This window comes from Diadema antillarum, unplaced genomic scaffold (assembly GCF_040938485.1).
Source record: "Diadema antillarum isolate AM-2024a unplaced genomic scaffold, OU_Dant_1.0 seq00002200_RagTag, whole genome shotgun sequence".
NCBI classification, from domain to species: domain Eukaryota; kingdom Metazoa; phylum Echinodermata; class Echinoidea; order Diadematoida; family Diadematidae; genus Diadema; species Diadema antillarum.
The window spans coordinates 163,800-181,711 of NW_027272836.1; the positions used below are offsets into that span (position 1 = coordinate 163,800).

Genomic DNA, 17,912 nt, shown 5'->3' on the forward strand with positions numbered 1-17,912 from the left:
AGGCAAAAAGATATACTGTACTAGTAAATAGCAGAACGCTGGATACGTGCAAAACGTATGGCCGGGAAATGTAAAAATCTCGAAAAATTGCATCAACGGGGAATGCTAAAACGTCTCGCCAGGAGATGGAAAAATGTTCAGTTTTGCCGAGAAATGTAAAAACGCTGCCGGGAAATGAAAAAAAAAAAAAAATGTATTTCAACGGCATTACGGATACATGTAGATGATGAATATTCATGATGAAGCGGGACGGGTGCCCAGATAGTGCTTACCGGGGAATGCTGCCCCCATTTCTTTTTTAAGTTCTGTTTTGTTTTGTTTGCTTGGCAGAAGATTTTTGGATGGAAGTATCAGCAAGGAATGTAGAGTTGTTGTTGTTGTGTTTTTTTTAATTCTTCGGCGGATTTTGGTAGAGAAGTGGGCAGCCAAATGAAGTGTGAAGGCCTTTTCTTTTTTCTTTTCCTTTATAAGGCCGATAGACAAGTGGGATCATTTTTTTTTTGCTGTGCTTTGTTTTGTTTATTTATTTGTTTTTGTGTGTTTGTTTGTTTTGTTTTGTTTTGTTTGTTTGTTTTTGTTTTTGTTTTTGCTTATCAAGGTCCCTGTTTCCATGAAGTCGATCCCAAACGTAACACCATGCTGATGCAATATGGGATTCTCTTTTCCTATAGAGGGTGGGAGAAGATCACGATAGGGTGCTTTCGAGTTTTATTGCTATGGTGTTAGGTAAAGGGACATAAATTAGGCTTTTATTCGTGATTGGAGACTGTGGGAATATTTTCCTCTCTTCAACAATTTAAAAAACACAAAAAACAAACTTCCAGTGGACGACCTTGCATCCCCAGCAATCATCTGTTCAGAAGATTTTGTTGTTGTTACATGTACTTGGATTTTTACAGCCACCATAGAAATCGTTATCTGCAGAATCTTCACAATCGCCAAGTCGACTAGATTCATGCTGTGGACCGTGTTACACAACCGGGCGGTTTTGCTGTGAAGATAGGCAATGTAATGATTCATAGCGCAGAATGCAGTATTGCGTCACAACGTCAAGGTCTACCAATACAATAATGTCGGACAGAAAAGGACTGAGTATTCCACGGCGATTGCCACTTTTACTAGTGGCGGACGCTGTGCTTTTACCTGGAGCATCGATGAGAATACCTGTAAACAACCCTCGGAAGTAAGTATGAAGGATTTTCCCGTGCTGAGAAAGAAAAGAAAGGCAACTATTAAGCTGCTCATGATGTGAACAGCGGTCGGTGTATGTGTAGTAGTGAGCCGCTTTGGCCTGCCTGACGCTGTACACAAGCGCTCGTAGTTTCGCACGTCTTGTCTGACTGGTCGGCAATGGTCGGGCCGGGCTACGATGCCACTTTCAGCAGGTTCAGGCAAATTCAGCTACGCAAGTCTGAGAACTGACAAGATATCTCTCTCTTGTAACATTTTAGTACTGTTGCCCTTGATGTGGTGCAGTTTTTCAGCTCCGAATAAGTAAATATTTAAGTAAAGCCGGGAGCTGGTGTCCAGTGACATGTGGCTCTTCATGCTTTATGCACTTGTCAATGTAATGACTCACCCCACTGCCCCCGGACATGGGTGCGTCATTTCCTCGTTTGGTCCGTCAAATTTGTGACCCAGGTGTTCGTCATTTTACCAGCTTTGTCCGTCAAATTTTTGACCGAGGGGTGCGTCAAAATCCCATTATTGTCGGTCAAAATTTTGACCGAGGGGTGCGTCATGGTACGTCACTTGGCTATGGAAAATAACACGCATTATTTTAAACCGAGGGGTGCGTCCTGGTACGTCACTTGGCTATGGAAAACTGCATGCATTTTTGCACGCTACCAGTACCGGATACACGTACCGCGAGTGAAATTACAGTGAGCGCTGTCCCAAGGCAAGTGAAAATCAAATTCGGGAAGTGTTTTGGAATAAGAGGGAAAAATGCTTGCCAGAATCTGGCAAGCACATAATTTAATTGACCAAAAGATCGGTCTGTATCTGTCCGTCGGGGAATGTTCCGCGGAGACTGCGTCTGGCTTCACGGATCCCCTCCGTATACAGACCGAAGTCAATGATTGCGGCTCCTGTGTGGAGCAGTCGCGCACAGATCAAACGTTACGATAAACCAAATTCCAGACAGGTTTTTTACATTCAAACAAGTTTGGCATGACATGACACATTATGCAACAATATTTGGGATAAATTTCTCAATTGTGCAATTGAAATACTCACATAAACTCGGTTATAATGCAGAAATTTTATCGATATCGCAACATCGCCGTTCGCAAGCTGTAAGTCGCCATTTTGAATCTGTAAGCCAATCACATGCGAGGTACGTGTTTTAGTAAAACAAACGCGTAGAAACTTCCTCGCGTGTGATTGGCTAATAGATTCACAGTGTATGTTTCTGCAGTTTGAACGTGACGACGCAACGGGCTGGTTGATGTGTGTTTTGCATTGAAAATTCTACCAAAATATTGGATTATTCATTAATCTGGTGAGTGTAGTCTATTCTTGAATAGTTGATTTAACTATTCAAGCTTAAATTTGCCGACCTAGGGCCGTGAATTAGACGCAATCGAGAAGGGTGAGGTACCTCACCCAATTTTCCATAGAGACAGTGGTTAAGAACATCCACACAGCAATGGCTACTACAACCTTCCGTCTGTCTACGGAGGACAGCGTTAATGGCAAGATATAAAAAGAGTTCTCTGCCCCCCGGACAGACGGATCTTTCTGTCTAATAATTTAAAAGCCACCCTTTCTCCTTACATTTTCCCTCCAACAAACCCATGAAATCTGTGGTGACAAAGGCGAATTCTTGACAGTAAAAGAAGCGGCAGCAGAAGAAACCGCCTGCAGCATGCCATTTTCTGCTCGCGGGATAGCCCGACCAGACGCGCGACGCTGTTAGCTGTGCGAATATCTACGTACAGCGACTAGGCTGTATGTAGTTACTCGCGGGAATGCCGTGGCGTGTGTACCTGCGCTGCAGCAGTATGCATCCACCGCGCGCACTAGCAATGGCCGCGCACACACAGCGCATCTACACACATGTGATTGTCATGTATGGATTGCATGCACAGAATACATACTACTGTACGGAATATCGTAGCAGCAGCATGATGTACGGTGAATGACGGTACGGTGCTTACAGGGCCATGGTAAGGGAAACTTGCCGAAACGTTTACAAATTATGTTTACGAACCAAAAGAAAATGAAATTGCTTGAATAAAATGTATGCAAAAATCGTTTCAGTATTCACGGGGGTGCGTCAAATGTACCGAGGATGTCCGTCAAAAAAGTGACTGAGGTGTGCGTCACTTTCAACGTGTTGTCCGTCAAAAAAGTGACTGTGGTGTTCGTCACTTGCAGCGTTTTGTCCGTCAAAAAAGTGACTGTGGTGTCCGTCAAAAACCCCGTGTGGTCAGTCAAAAAATTACCATGACGCACCCATGTCCGGGGGTAGTGGGGTGCGTCATTACATTGACAAGTGCATTAAAGGGAACGCAAACCCAAAGAGCAATGTGGATTGAGTAAAAGCATGAACATTAGCAGAACACATCAGTGAAAGTTTGAGGAAAATTGGACAATCCATGGGTCGCACTTAACTTTTTTTTAAACTAGCCAGGCGGACTACTTAGAATTAATTTTGACACTGAAGCAATATTTTGGCTAGCCAGACGGACTAGTAACTTCATAATTTTACGATTTTTAGCTAGTCCGACGTGATTTTGGGTGGCCAATGGCCAGCGGACCATCGGCAATTTCGAACCCTGCAATCGATGCAAAAGTTATGACTTTTTAAAGTTTTGGTGTTGGAACCGCTGGATGAGGAGACTACTAAAGGTTATGACGTATGAGTGGACAACAATATAAAGAAAATATAAAAGGAATTTCACAAAAATTCACTTTTCTAGCAAAATGAAAGAGTACTTGACCAACCGCTTTCAGAAAGGAAGGGGAATAAGTGCTACCCCTAACATATGTCAGTATCAAGTTGATAGAATGTGTAATTTTCATGAAAAATGAATTTTTATTGAATTCCCTTTATATTTTCTTTATATTGTAGTCCACTCATACGTCATAACCTCTAGTAGTCTCCTTACCCAGCAGTTCCAACACCAAAACTTTAAAAATTCATAACTTTTGCATCGATTGCCCGATTTTCCTCAAACTTTCACTGATGTGTTCTACTAATGTTACTGCTTTCACTCAATCTACATTGCTCTTTGGGTTGCGTTCCCTTTAATCAACATGCTTTGCTTGCTTGTTTGGGTATACCGCTTGTTTGCTACCAAGGCTCGTATCCTCCGTGACAGAAGTATAGGTTACAATAGAAGAAAATTATGGGCATCATTTCTAGAATAATGTGTCAGCTTGTCAATGACAATTATGTGTATTAAGGGGGCGGGACGTTTGACTACATTAAGGTTTTGCACCCTCTTTGCATTGAATGAATGAAGAATGATATTGTTAATGTAATTGGTTTGGAAACTGTTTTTAATTAAAAAGAAATTGGATGACAAATATCACCATTTGAACAACTTCATTTTTCTTGGTAGCACACACTTCACACAAACTAAGCATGCTATTAAAGTATTAAAGCAAATTCTGCTCTGGTCTGACTTTTCTTGGGCTGTTAACCTATTTGTATGTGTTATTGTTGTGATTTGTTTTGTTTATATTGTTTTGTTTTTGTTTTTGTTTTTGCTTTTTTTTTTTTGCTGATTGTGCAAATGGTTTGTTGGCAAATTTTAGAAGGTAAGCTTTGCCGGTATGGATGCTGCAGAATGGGGTAATGGGCAGATTGGAATACTGGAAAAATTCTCAAATGACTTTCTCCCCTTCCTGAAATTATTAAAAAGCCAATACCTGCAGAATTGTCAATCATTGCTCTAAAATTTACTCTTGCATGTTAAAAAAATGTGTGAGATAATGTTATGACATGATTTGAATTGAGTATCGACAAAAATGCAAACTATTACTAGCCAAAAGGTTCCTTGGAAGTCCACAATCTCGGAGCTTACCCCATTGTGGTTGCTACGAATACGATATTATAATTTATAATCGATTATCACTAATCAACAAATCGGGCCACAGAGATATCCATTGATGATGATCCTCTCCACTAGAATGAATCATATCCAGATTGTTGGGGAAAAGAATAGGTATGATGCAAGGGCACGACAGATCATCATGCCCCATTCTATCCTCCTACAATGCTGAATGCGGGGTTAACGGGGAGGGCTCTCCTGGAATAAAAGTTACACTTTTGATCTCAAAACATTCATCATCCTGGCAAATTGTGTTAGCCAGAAAAGTTTTTTGGTACCCCCTTTCAGTGTATTGGAAGAAAATTTCAAATGATCTACAAAGATTAATTTTTAGCCCCTCCAAGAACTGTGCTTTGGATTTATTGTCGAGTGTTTGTCAATATTCGTGGAGAAACTATTTTAGAATGAGAGGAAGGAAACAAAGGTATGCAGTGCATTAAGATGATTTGGAGATAATACATTGAATATTGATGATATCACTGAATTTTTATTTGCCTCAGGCAAATGGTTTTGTTACATTCTGAATTTAGGTCATCATGGAAAAAGAGGCTGTAAAATATGCAACGACTGTTTGTTGAGTAAAAGCAGTTAGCAAAGGCATTAATTGAACAGCACTTATAATTGTCTTTTTCTTGAAGAAAACATTTTTAGATATTACGTAGTAAAGTTTTCATCTTTGTCTCAATGTCTTATCAGCATGAACATGGTGAAGAGTCGCATCCTCCGCCACAACACACTGACCAGCACCATCATTGGAGTTATCCCAAAGGATCCAGAAAAAGAGGTGATGAAGATCAAGATCTTTGATCCTTTGTTCACAAATCATTTCTTGAATTTGTTATGGTGTTAAAATATATGTGGTATCTGTGGCAGTAGGACAATATCTTTTCCACTTGTCCTATAGGCATTTGAGCAAAGGGTCCAATATGGAAAAGGGTAGCACACAAGTTGTTCCTCACACTTTACTGTAGCATTCTACCATATTTCTCATTGATTTTGATTTGCTTGCTAGAATGCATTGTATGTAACTTCTCACATAAATTGCCTCCCATTTTAATTTCTTCCTTGGAAGTAAGTTATGAAAAGATTGTCTTGATAAAATTCTGAAGTATTTCCTGATAGAAACCGTTTTTGTATTTGCTGTTTATGTGTGTTTTACTTTTGGTTTGATATGCCCTGATAAATTAAACTTTCTTGTAAAAGCATGGTGATTAATAAAAAAAAAAAAATGTATATAAAAATATATACAGTTCGTCCCAAAAATAATTACAACGGGACCCTCCGCAATGATATCTAAAAATAGTGAATCAATCTAGCACTTACACAGGTCGATCATATTGGGTATTATCAATTCGAAAATCTGGCTGTAATTTTTGGGGGACATACTGCAGTATGTACTAAAAAAAGAATACAATCAGAATTTTGCATTGATAACACCCAATATGATTAAATCTTTTAAATGCTACTTCAGGGTCTTAAGATACATTTTAGCTCTATTTTGCAGAAATCCCCATTCGATTTGGTTAAGCGGTCACAGAGAAATGTGGATTGTTGTAAAGCATGTCATGAGTCTGATTTTTCCAAGTTTAGCACTTCGATAATCTTGTGTGTGAATAATCGACAGAACTTAGAGGGAAGGGATTCCCGACATCCTCTACAAAATTCTGTATTTCTCTTTGACCACTGAAGGTCAATTCCACGGAAAGGTTGCATTCTATGAAAATCAAACTATTGCGTATAGATGATTAATGAAGCTTAATTAGATGATCTGGTATTGTTTACTCAAAGCAGCCTTTCACAACGGATATTTTGATACCTCATTTGTGAACATCGGTGAACGTGGAGTGGAGTTATATCCAAAAAACCTTCATTTTTCATGAAAATTGCCAATTTTTGCAAAATTTATATATCATTTCTGATACACTATTATGACCATAATACAGCTTGTGTAATTCTCAGATGGCTTATTTTCTGAATGTTCTTTGGTCATAGATTGGTTTTATGATGTTCTGGAACTTGTTCCGGCATCAGTAAATATTATTCTCTCAATCTCAAAATGTGGTAGTTGATAGCGTCCCATAAGTCACGTTTTTGTGTCCCATCAGTCACACTGGTTTTCCCTATCCTGCTACTGTACCAATGAGTAGATATTCATACCACTTAGCTCAGGGTAAGCACCAACCCTTTGCTACATTCAGGAAAGAAAATATCTTTCCAGAGACTCTGTGTGTAAGAATATTTCAGAACTTACTTTCCAATGTGAAAAACGGTGGTCCTCAAATGTCCCATAAGTCACGACAGCAATTTTTCGTTGCTGTACGTAATGCAATGATACTTTTCAAACTAAGTATGGCGTTTTCATAAACTGTGATATGATGGATCTCACCATGAACTGAGAAAAATGCATTTGATGCAACTATTTTCTCAAAATACTGGTTTGAAATTGCCGAAAATTGTCACTTTGTCCCATAAGTCACAATGGAATTGACCCAAAGCAAATCGAATGGGGTTTTCTGTAAGATGTGGGCAATGAGTTATAGTTTCATACCCTGATTTTTTATTCAGATTGATGCAACATTTTCAAAGATATCATTGCGGAGTGCTCCTTTGTAATTTTTTTGGGGACATACTGGTATGTAATATATCTAACCTTCACACTCCCAACCCAGCCCACTGTCCTGGGCTGGGGCTACCAGCGACAAGGGGTACAGTTGTAGGCTGGGCTTGCGCCTTGTCTGTAAGGGTACGGTCTGTAAAGATGCAAGGGGAGTGGTTAGTGCACTCACAGACTCCGCTGCCTCATATTCACCAATTAACTTAATTAAGGACAGCAATTGAAAAGATATCACACTAAATTCATAAGATTGATTACTTTTATTCCAAGAGAAAACTCTCCTCTTGTCCAGGTAATTGTTACTTGGCACTGAAAGTACAATGATTATACATACATGTAGTTTCAGCTTAGCATGCAACTTCTTATAGGGTCAATCCACGTCAAATCATCCAATTTTCAGAAAAGTTGTCACCCGACCCCCTCCGATTTTCTTTAAAATCGCACCAAATGTTCCCCAAAGTGTCTGACGGAAAATCCCAAAATATTTTGCCCCAAGGTCAATTGGTTGCTAAGATACAGCCTCACATAGCAACCAATGCGCATTCCAAAATACTAGTTAAAAGAAAATTATGCATTTTTGATTGATTGTGGTAGCATAGATAATTTATGCAAAAGTGTTCATTATCTGGAAATTGAGAGAACTTTATAGTCTTTGCAAGAAAAAGTGACTGTGACGCGAAATTGACTTTTCGTTAACGTGCACGAGATCACCGAAAATGGTGTTAAATGTTAATTTTGCAAATTTCAGTGCATATTTAGAGGCTAATATCTTCCACATTTCATCACCTCAGGTTCTAAGATATTATGCTGTTGAAGGCTTTGACTTGCTCAGTAATTTTGAAAAAAATCAGCGGATTCGTGCTCATCGTTTTTACGGAGAGCGCCCTCAAAGTTGACAAAAATGAAAAATGAGTCAAATTCAAGGTCACGGATCACCCTTCGTCCCACCTAGGAATAGCATCAATTTTTGTGTATTGATAGACATTTACCTATATTATCTTGGGTTACCAAAGAAATTTTGCTACCGAAATGTTAAATGGTAAATTTACCCCACTGAAAATGGTCGTAAACGGCCAAATTTCCATGTAATATCACGTATTGGGTTTAGAGGACATTTCAAATGTCCATGCTTTCAAGATGAAAAGCCGTAGCCCTGTGATATTTGCTGTAGGGGTAGTCTGTCATACATATTTTAGTAATATATACCACAAAACACTTTTATTACATAATAATGACCTTGAAATTTAATCCAAAATTTGATAAAAACAATAAGTCGCTCTATTTTCCTCATTGCACTGCATGAAATATGTGTTTTGAATGACTTTTCACAGAGCAATATTTCAAGAATTATGAAAGCTCACAGCCTACCATATTAAGGTTCTAAACTATTTGTGCTCTTCTTTCAGATTTAGTGTCAATTTGATCATGAATGTTATACCCTTGACCTTGAAGTGCTTCTAAAAATAGCTGTAAATTTTGTTAACTACAAATTACACACACAACAGGTGTTTTATGGCATAACATACTAGTGATTCTTTCACAAACACAAAAGTTTGTATGGTGTAAATGTTATATACTGGAATAAATCTATAGGTTCTTGCAAGATATGTTTGATTAATTACTTTGTTCTGACAATGACCTTGAATTTATGACCTTCAAAATCAGGAGAAATGTCTATTCCTGCCCATAAAGACCTGTATTTACACTGTAAGTACATAATAATAGTTGATATTATGGACATTGTGCCCAACACATAAGATTCTTATTCTAGCCTGTGAAAAGCAAATTAAAAGCACTAAGAGTCTTCTTTTTGGGGGGATTTGTTCTGTAACTTATGACAATTCAAACATCATTTCCATTCCTATATATTTTCTTGTTTTTGGTAAATTTGTTATGTATTTCCTTATTTTTTAAATTTTCTACAGCATTTTTTTTTTAATTGGAAATTGTCACAGCCCACTTTTTCTACCATAATTTGAATAGAATTAATCAATCAAAGCGATAGATGGTAAAAATGGTCAAGTTTTTATGACTTTTACCACAAGGCACTGTTTTCCATAGGAAATGCACACGAAATCACTAAATATTACTGTCCCCTTTTGTGATTGAAATTGAGGGTCATTGTCAGAACAAAGTAATTAATTGTAACATATCTTGCAAGCACGTATAGATTAATTCCAGTATATAACATTTACACTATAAAAAGCTTTTGTGTTTGTGAAAGAATCACTAGTATGTTATGCCATAAAACACCTGTTGTGCGTGTACTTTGTAGTTAACAAATTTACAGCTACGAGATGTATTTTTAGAAGCACTTCAAGGTCAAGGGTATAACATTCATGATCAAATTGACACTAAATCTGAAAGAAGAGCACAAACAGTTTAGAATCTTAATATGGTAGGCTGTCAGCTTTCATAATTCTTGAAATATTGCTCTGTGAAAAGTCATTCAAAACACATATTACATGCAGTACAATGAGGAAAATAGAGCAACTTATTGTTTTCATCAAATTTTGGATTAAATTTCAAGGTCATTATTATGTAATAAAAGTGTTTTGTGGTATCCATATTACTAAAATATGTATTACAGACTACCCCTACAGCAAATATCACAGGGCTACAGCTTTTCATCTTGAAAGCATGGACATTTGAAATGTCCTCTAAACCCAATATGTGATATTACATGGAAATTTGGCCGTTTACGACCATTTTCAGTGGGGTAAATTTACCATTTAACATTTCGGTAGCAAAATTTCTTTGGTAACCCAAGATAATATAGGTAAACGTCTATCAATACACAAAAATTGATGCCATTCCTAGGTGGGACGAAGGGTGATCTATGACCTTGAATTTGACTCATTTTTCATTTTTGTCAACTTTGAGGGCGCTCTCCGTAAATACGATGAGCACAAATCCGCTGATTTTTTTCAAAATTACTGAGCAAGTCAAAGCCTTCAACAGCATAATATCTTAGAACCTGAAGTGATGAAATGTGGAAGATATTAGCCTCTAAATATGCATTGAAATTTGCAAAATTAACATTTAACACCATTTTCGGTGACCTCGTGCACGTTAACGAAAAGTCAATTTCGCGTCACAGTCACTTTTTCTTGCAAAGACTATAAAGTTCTCTCAATTTCCAGATAATGAACACTTTTGCATAAATATCTATGCTACCACAATCAATTAAAAATGCATAATTTTCTTTTAACTAGTATTTTGGAATGCGCATTGGTTGCTATGTGAGGCTGTATCTTAGCAACCAATTGACCTTGGGGCAAAATATTTTGGGATTTTCCGTCAGACACTTTGGGGAACATTTGGTGCGATTTTAAAGAAAATCGGAGGGGGTCGGGTGACAAGCACTGGATGATTTGACATGGATTGACCCTATAGTTCAGTTATGGTACTCACATACAGCTTCAGTGCAAGGTGCAAAGGGAGGGGGTAGGTTGATAGGGGAAAGGAGGAAACTGTCCGTGATCACTGGCTACGTTCACTGCAGTCCTCGCTTTCTCTAAAGTCTCTATATCGCTGGCGTTTTCCTGCTGGTGGCTGCCGTTCTCGCCGTCAGCTCGTCCTGCTCCCGCCGGTGGCTTCCTGCGGCACCTCACGGCTTCGCGGCTGATACACTGTGGCTGCCGGCTGTCTTGGCTCCTCGTCACTTCCTCACCAAGTCATCAGGGGTATTAGTGGGCCTGGGGGTGGGGTGTGCAACATTCACAGGTCACATGGGTAATACGCGACCCGAGAACATGATAAAGTCATTTCGGACGGTGGCAAAAGGTGATTTACCAGTAGTTCAAATCAGTTCCGATTCCGTCAGTTTAGTTTTCGATTCAAATTCTCCAAGCTAGTCCCTGCCATGCTGGCAATCACAGTTTGGCCTATGGCACCATAAGAAAAAGTAATTCTTGTTGGCTCGCCGAAGCGAGGGATAACGTGCTATTATCAATCGGCCGAGCCAGGCATTACTGCCCAACGAACATCTCAAAAGAGTCCATTCCTGCTTAATTCACAAAATTGTTGCAATCCCCGACATCTTTCCCTTTCCGAATTTCGGAACGAATTCTTAAACTGTCCTACATCTTAGAAAATCTCTTGAAATCTTTTCGCAAACTCCTTAAAGATCTCCGCAAAAACACTGACAGATTTCTCCTTCAAAATCTCACTAAAATTTCTGGCAGAATCTTTTCCCGAAATCATGTGCACAATGAATGGGCCAATCTCATAAAAGAATCTTTCTTCCCATCAATGTCTACCCGTTTTAAACTAATTCCTAAATCCCTCCTACCATTCTATTATCCAAGCATCACAATTAATTTCTCCCACTTGAATTATTGAGAACCCTCTTCCTACCAATCCGCTTACCTGTCCCCAACTTGACTCTCTCCTCTCACCTGTGTAACCTACCTACGGCCTCGAACCCACTCTGACACTCTCCCTTCCTCCTATTATTTATAAAACAAAGCCTGGCTTCGCTACAAGCCCTTTAACTTTCTCCTTCAACAGGATTCCCTAATTAACTCACACTACCACAATATTCTTGTTAAACAACTCAACTCCTTGTCAAACATGTACTCCGAACATCCTCCCTGCTCTATCTATTTCTTTATTCCCTTAAAAATCACCTGCTGTCTCTCAAATGTCCTTCTTCTCTATTCCCTTTGTCTGATTCCCTACAATGCTGTACCATGCCCTTAGCCCTCTGTCTGAACCATATTCTTCCCTTTTATTCCCTTCATTCATTCACCCTATGCCTTGCCCTATCTACTCCCTGACCCTCTATATTCTTATTATTCCCTTTATAATGCCCAACCTATTCGGAACCCCCACTTTTTTCACCTTGCTACATTTGAGGCAACGTAATGTTGTTTGTTCCTCTACTCTCCAGGATGCACTTGATAGCATGCACACTATTGGCACAGCGGGGGCGGTTGTTCAAGTGACGGGTACCAACTGGCCCCGTCCGGCCTACACCCTGCTTGTGACGGGCCTTTGCCGCTTTAGTCTTGACCGCCTCATCCAGGAAGAGCCCTACCCTGTGGCCCAGGTCAAACAGCTGGACAAGCTCCCTGGCGATGAAGCTGGTAGGTCAGAGGTCACATTCCTATCCCAGCATTCATAGTGTTCACATAGTGCTAATGGGAGACCGCGGCCCCTTTGTATGATAGTCACCTGTGGGTGTGTTGTTGGTTACTGGTAGGATTTGATTAATGCCTCAAATATCTTTCTGTTAAAGAACAGTGGCTTTACATTTCAGGAAGAAATGAGTATATACTATAATAGCAACTCTTATGCGATGCAGTTGAGAGGGATTTGTGTCATGACACGCACACACAAAAGCTAATACATGCCCTTGAATTATGCAGCTGTCATTTGTATGACGCACCTCTTGACCCCCGGGAAAAGTGCGTCATGGTCGCGTCAAGTACCACCAATTTGATGACGCGTGGTACCGTCACGGGAGCAAAATGTCCGTCACAATACTGACCCATTATGTGCGTCATAGTCGGTCATTTAACCAGAGTGTGTCAAAAGGTTCGTTAATAGGACCGTCATGTAATTTTGCGAGGCTTCTTGCATGGTATCCCTCCGTAACAGAATAAAACAAACTCGCGATCGCGAGCCGGGCGAATTCACCGGCTCCTGAAAACGCGAAAATGACACAATTTTCATTCAGTTTTATTATAACATACTGATACTCACTTCATTCTCGTATGTCTTCTTTTTCTATCTGATGTCAGACTAAAGGTCTTTTCAGAATGTTTGAGCACAAATTTGCTCAAAAAACCACACTACCAAACACGATTTGTGATTAAAATCATCACATACAGCCCGCGGCATCGCGAAGCTCGCTATCCTTCAATCGCATTCACTGTTGTAGTGTAGCATCGACCGACCGTCGACCGTGATAATTATCTGCTGCAAAACCATGTGCGTGATGTGGACCGTGTTGTACATGTATACAGTACAGGCGTACATACACGTGTATACAGAAGACGAGGCACGGCAGAGCAGAGGCCAGGCCGCGATTATTTTTTCCGTAACCCTAACCTGCCGATCGACACACAAACGATTATGGAACTACTGAGAGTCTTATTCATATTTATGAACAAAATATTTAAGTCGATGTAGGGCAATTTGTCAATCAGTTGCAATACTGACAGTCTATTATATTAACTTAAAATAGTAAATTCTATTCAAACACTAGCCATATAAACCATGTACCTAGCTTAGGGTTTAATAAGGTTCGTGTTTAAAATATAGGCAGGGGCTTCAATCAGGGAGGTGGAAGATTCCACCTCCCTGCTTCAATCAAGCTGTTTTCGAATCGGGGAAGGGGAGGCGGGAGGTTACGGAAAAAAATTACTGTGGCCATGCCAGGCCGTAGTTTCGCGAAACTAGATACTGTATATAGTTCGAGGACATGCCATAGCAACGTGTAGGCCTATATATCAAAACACGCGTTTCTATGGGATGTCCATGAACTAGGGAACGGTTTTGAGAAATTCGAAGTCATTCGAAGTTGAAGTGGTCTTTTCCTATGCATTTTTAGGTGATCCGAGTATCCTCTCGAATCACCTTCTGTATCTGTACGGATTCTTTCTTTCTTTCTTTCTTCTTCTTCTTCTTCTTCTTTCTTTCTTTATTTCTCCCCAAAAGTTGTGCAGAGGTTAGCTCAGAAAGTGCTATGCCTATCAAGTTCATACTTATACCATGTATGTATCGTGTCCCAAAGACGGCAGATCTAGTTATTTTTTGTTGTTGTTCATATCTCAAAAATTCGATTTCTTATTTTTTTTTTTTCAACTGGTATTTGGGAGTCTTGTAATATATTTAAAATGTTGATAGAAATTTCTGAATATATTCAGAAAATACGCCTAGGCGCCTACTGTTTGGATAAACGGTAAACATAGTCTACGTTCGATACGAAGAAATCATTACGTCTTTCACTTGAGGAAAAACATACAAAACAAACAAACAAAAAACACGTACGAACGAATGTTGATAGCCAAAACTTTGATAAGTAATAAGCAGTTATGATGAGCGTGAACTGAAATTAATTGTCACGATTTTGCTGTCTAACCAGGTGATGACTGCATCTCATTGAACCTACTCGTAGTGAATTTCTCTGGGCATACGAGACCTTTTTATTTCTGTGATTGCATTTTTAATTGACTGATTAATCGATCTTTTTTTTTTTTAGTGTTCAGGGAACATAAGATATTCGATCAAGTACACTATATTCGACTGTTTGATGTTTCCTACTATGCGCCAAAAGAAAGGCTATGGAATCACGATATCTTTGCATTGATTCCTTTAATTCAACTAATGAGCTGGTTCTTCGATCGATATTTCCAGGATATTTACACGCTGTTTATTCCAGCGCGCGCATTCTTTCGTCTGGCACGCACCTGGGTGTGGCACCTGCTTTTGTGGAAATTTCCACAAGGGGAGAGAGGTGGGGTGTCAAGTTTCTTCGAGCCGAAGAGACTGCATGTAACACAATCTCTTCGCTCTGATTTATTGTCATTCGTGCTTTCCCCTTATTCTTTGCTGATGTTGAATATTTAGATTTAACTTTACGAAGGTTGGTAGCACGTGGTTCTTTTTTGTTGTGAGGTGTATGTAATTTCTTTTTTTATCATTCTTGGGAGGGAAAAGAAGAGTAAGGGGGAAAGAAGAATAAGAGGGAAAGTGAAATAAAACAAACGGCACGTACGCTCAGCATTCACAGTAAGCCGTCTTTTTCCACCAGCATAGTTATCATCACCATCAGACATCACTCAGACAATTTTAGCCTTTTCCTATCAACATTAAGAAACACGCATACAATGTAGTCCCTCGAGACAAACACCTAGGAAAATAAATAACAAATACAAAGTATCAACACCTCCCAACAACACAAATACCGGTACATGTATTTAGAAAGACAACCCACAGCACACTATAGTAAGCGGCTGGTATCAAACTTCGTCGCTTCGGTTCGAAGAAGTGATTGCAGCAAGCGGAAAAATCGCCGTTACGAAAATAGCAGTGCGAGACACTTGAAAGAATTACGTAAAATACCTCAAAGTACAAAGGGAACGGATAAAGTGATATAAAATGGAAGAAATCGTACCAAACAAGGTGTGAGAAACGACAGTGGAGAACGGTAAGTTTAGTGTTGTAAATTTAATTAGGCCCTAGCAAATGTTGGCAGCACCGAAAGCTACGCGAAAATAAATATAGACATTGGAAACTCGGTATTGCGACGAGATCCTTAGGATCAAGTCAATAAACGATACAAAACAAAGGAAATCAATTCATTTTGACCGGAAAATAGTTTGTTATAAGTATTCTGTTATATGAGATCTCTTTTGATAGGCCTAGAAATAGGCCTACATCGAATTTCCACGATACTCGGCCTCGGGAAAGAAAGTTCGAACGCTTTTCATCTGCACATACTGCAGTGCACATCAATACACGAACAGAAACTCACCTCTTCCTTGCAGAAAAATGATGCTATAACGTTACAAAAAACACACACAACACTCTAAAAATCACATTTCGTACTTGAGAGGAAAGGGACAAGCGGATGGAGAAGAAGAGAAATGCAAGCAGACATTGCACAACGGAACGCTTCTACCCCGACTCAAAACGAAATGGGGGACAGCGTTGCCAGGTCCCAACAGAGCAAAATCACCAAAAGGTATGTGAAAAATCACCAAAAGCCATAAAAAATCACCAAATTTGGAAAAGCGTAGGTAAGGCTTAAATTCAAGACAAAATTATGTCAATAAACCTTTATCAAACACTCTGCGCGAGTCTCGGTGCAATTTACGGCGCGCCGTTGTCACACAGACTAAATGCAAAATGTTTACGATGTGTTGGGATATATGAGTGGTTGTGTGTGTTGAGTGACAAAAAAAAGGGCACATGTTATGATTCTAAGGAAATAAGGGGAAAACTTTGGGCAAAATGCACTTTCGTTTTCAATTAGTGTGATTATTTTTCATTTGTCTCATAACCACCAAAAAATAACCAAAAATCACCAAATTTTGATTTGGTTACCAGGCTAAAATTTTGTCACCAAACAACTTCAAAAATCACCAAATTTCACCCTTTTTGGTTACCGAAATCACCATCTGGCAACACTGATGGGGGACTGTAGTGTAGTGGCAGCTGGCTTGTGCAGCTAGGCTACTATACTCACGCTCCCCAGCCGCCCACACATGGGGATACCACGGCGATCCATGTAAACATCCGAGGGTCCGTAGGCGACAGGGATTCACGCGCGCGAATTTCCGTTCGGTGCATGCACACAGTTCGCAGGCAGCGAATTGCGTGAGCGCACACTTTTCCAGTCTGGTACGTACCGCGAATAACATGTGCGTCAAAGGTCAGTCATTTTCACGAAGAGGTGCGTCACCATTTTTCATGGTTAATGCGTCAATGTCTCATAAAGGTGTGTCACTTTTTGTGACGGAGGGTACGTCATGGTACCTAAAAGGTATGACGCACATTGGTACTTTGACGCACCTATCCCGGGGGTCAAGAGGTGCGTCATACAAATGACAGCTGCATTAGTAGTATTACAAGTAGTAGTTGTGCCATTAGTATGAACCTTGCCAGTTTTCCCCAATTGTCAATGTCTGAGTCACTTTTGCTGCATTTATGATGTGAATGTTCTGATGTGGAAGAAAGGGATAAAATCTGCGTGGTCAAAGTCTCTTCGGATGTATTGATTTGTATTGCAGTCTTGGTGAGCTTGTGTCTAAGTCAAATTTCATTGAAAGGACACTACTTATGAGTTGGCCACTGTAACATTCAAACCACAATTCTAATAATGAGTAGTCTTGTTCCATCTGCCACATTTTCTCTTGACATTTGCCCTTGCTGCATGTCCTTTTGATGAGTCTTACACCTCAAGGTGAAACAGAGTTTCTTTTCCTTTTGTTGCCAGCACTCGTAGCAGACATAGAGGCATTGCCCGTTGCCGACAACTTTCGGGAACAGGCTGAGAGACTGCTGAAACTGTTGGATGTCTCTACCCCTGTAGTGGCCAAGCTCCGGGTATTGTATAGAAACTTGCCTTAAATGCTTTAATTCATCACTTTGTAGACCTGTGGTAGGAGTCACTCCAGAAAGTAATGTGCTGAGAAAGAGAGGTTGTGGTATCTGAAAATTTGAAGGAATATGCGAGCTAAAAAATATGAGATTTATTGAGTTTTGAATGTCAGCATGCTGGT

The 17,912-nt window shown here is 39.7% G+C and overlaps 1 protein-coding gene across 1 annotated transcript in view; it reads left to right on the forward strand.

Annotated features, from left to right (window-relative positions):
* Positions 1–1,060: 1,060 nt before the first annotated feature.
* Positions 1,061–17,912, forward strand: part of LOC139714233 (lon protease homolog 2, peroxisomal-like) — a 33,753-nt gene continuing 16,901 nt past the window's right edge. Inside the window, exons 1-4 of the mRNA XM_071625950.1 lie at positions 1,061–1,183; positions 5,760–5,847; positions 12,572–12,767; positions 17,627–17,736. Coding sequence (XP_071482051.1) covers positions 1,071–1,183; positions 5,760–5,847; positions 12,572–12,767; positions 17,627–17,736 — 507 coding nt within the window. The 5' untranslated portion in view covers positions 1,061–1,070. The remainder of the gene's footprint in view (positions 1,184–5,759; positions 5,848–12,571; positions 12,768–17,626; positions 17,737–17,912) is intronic.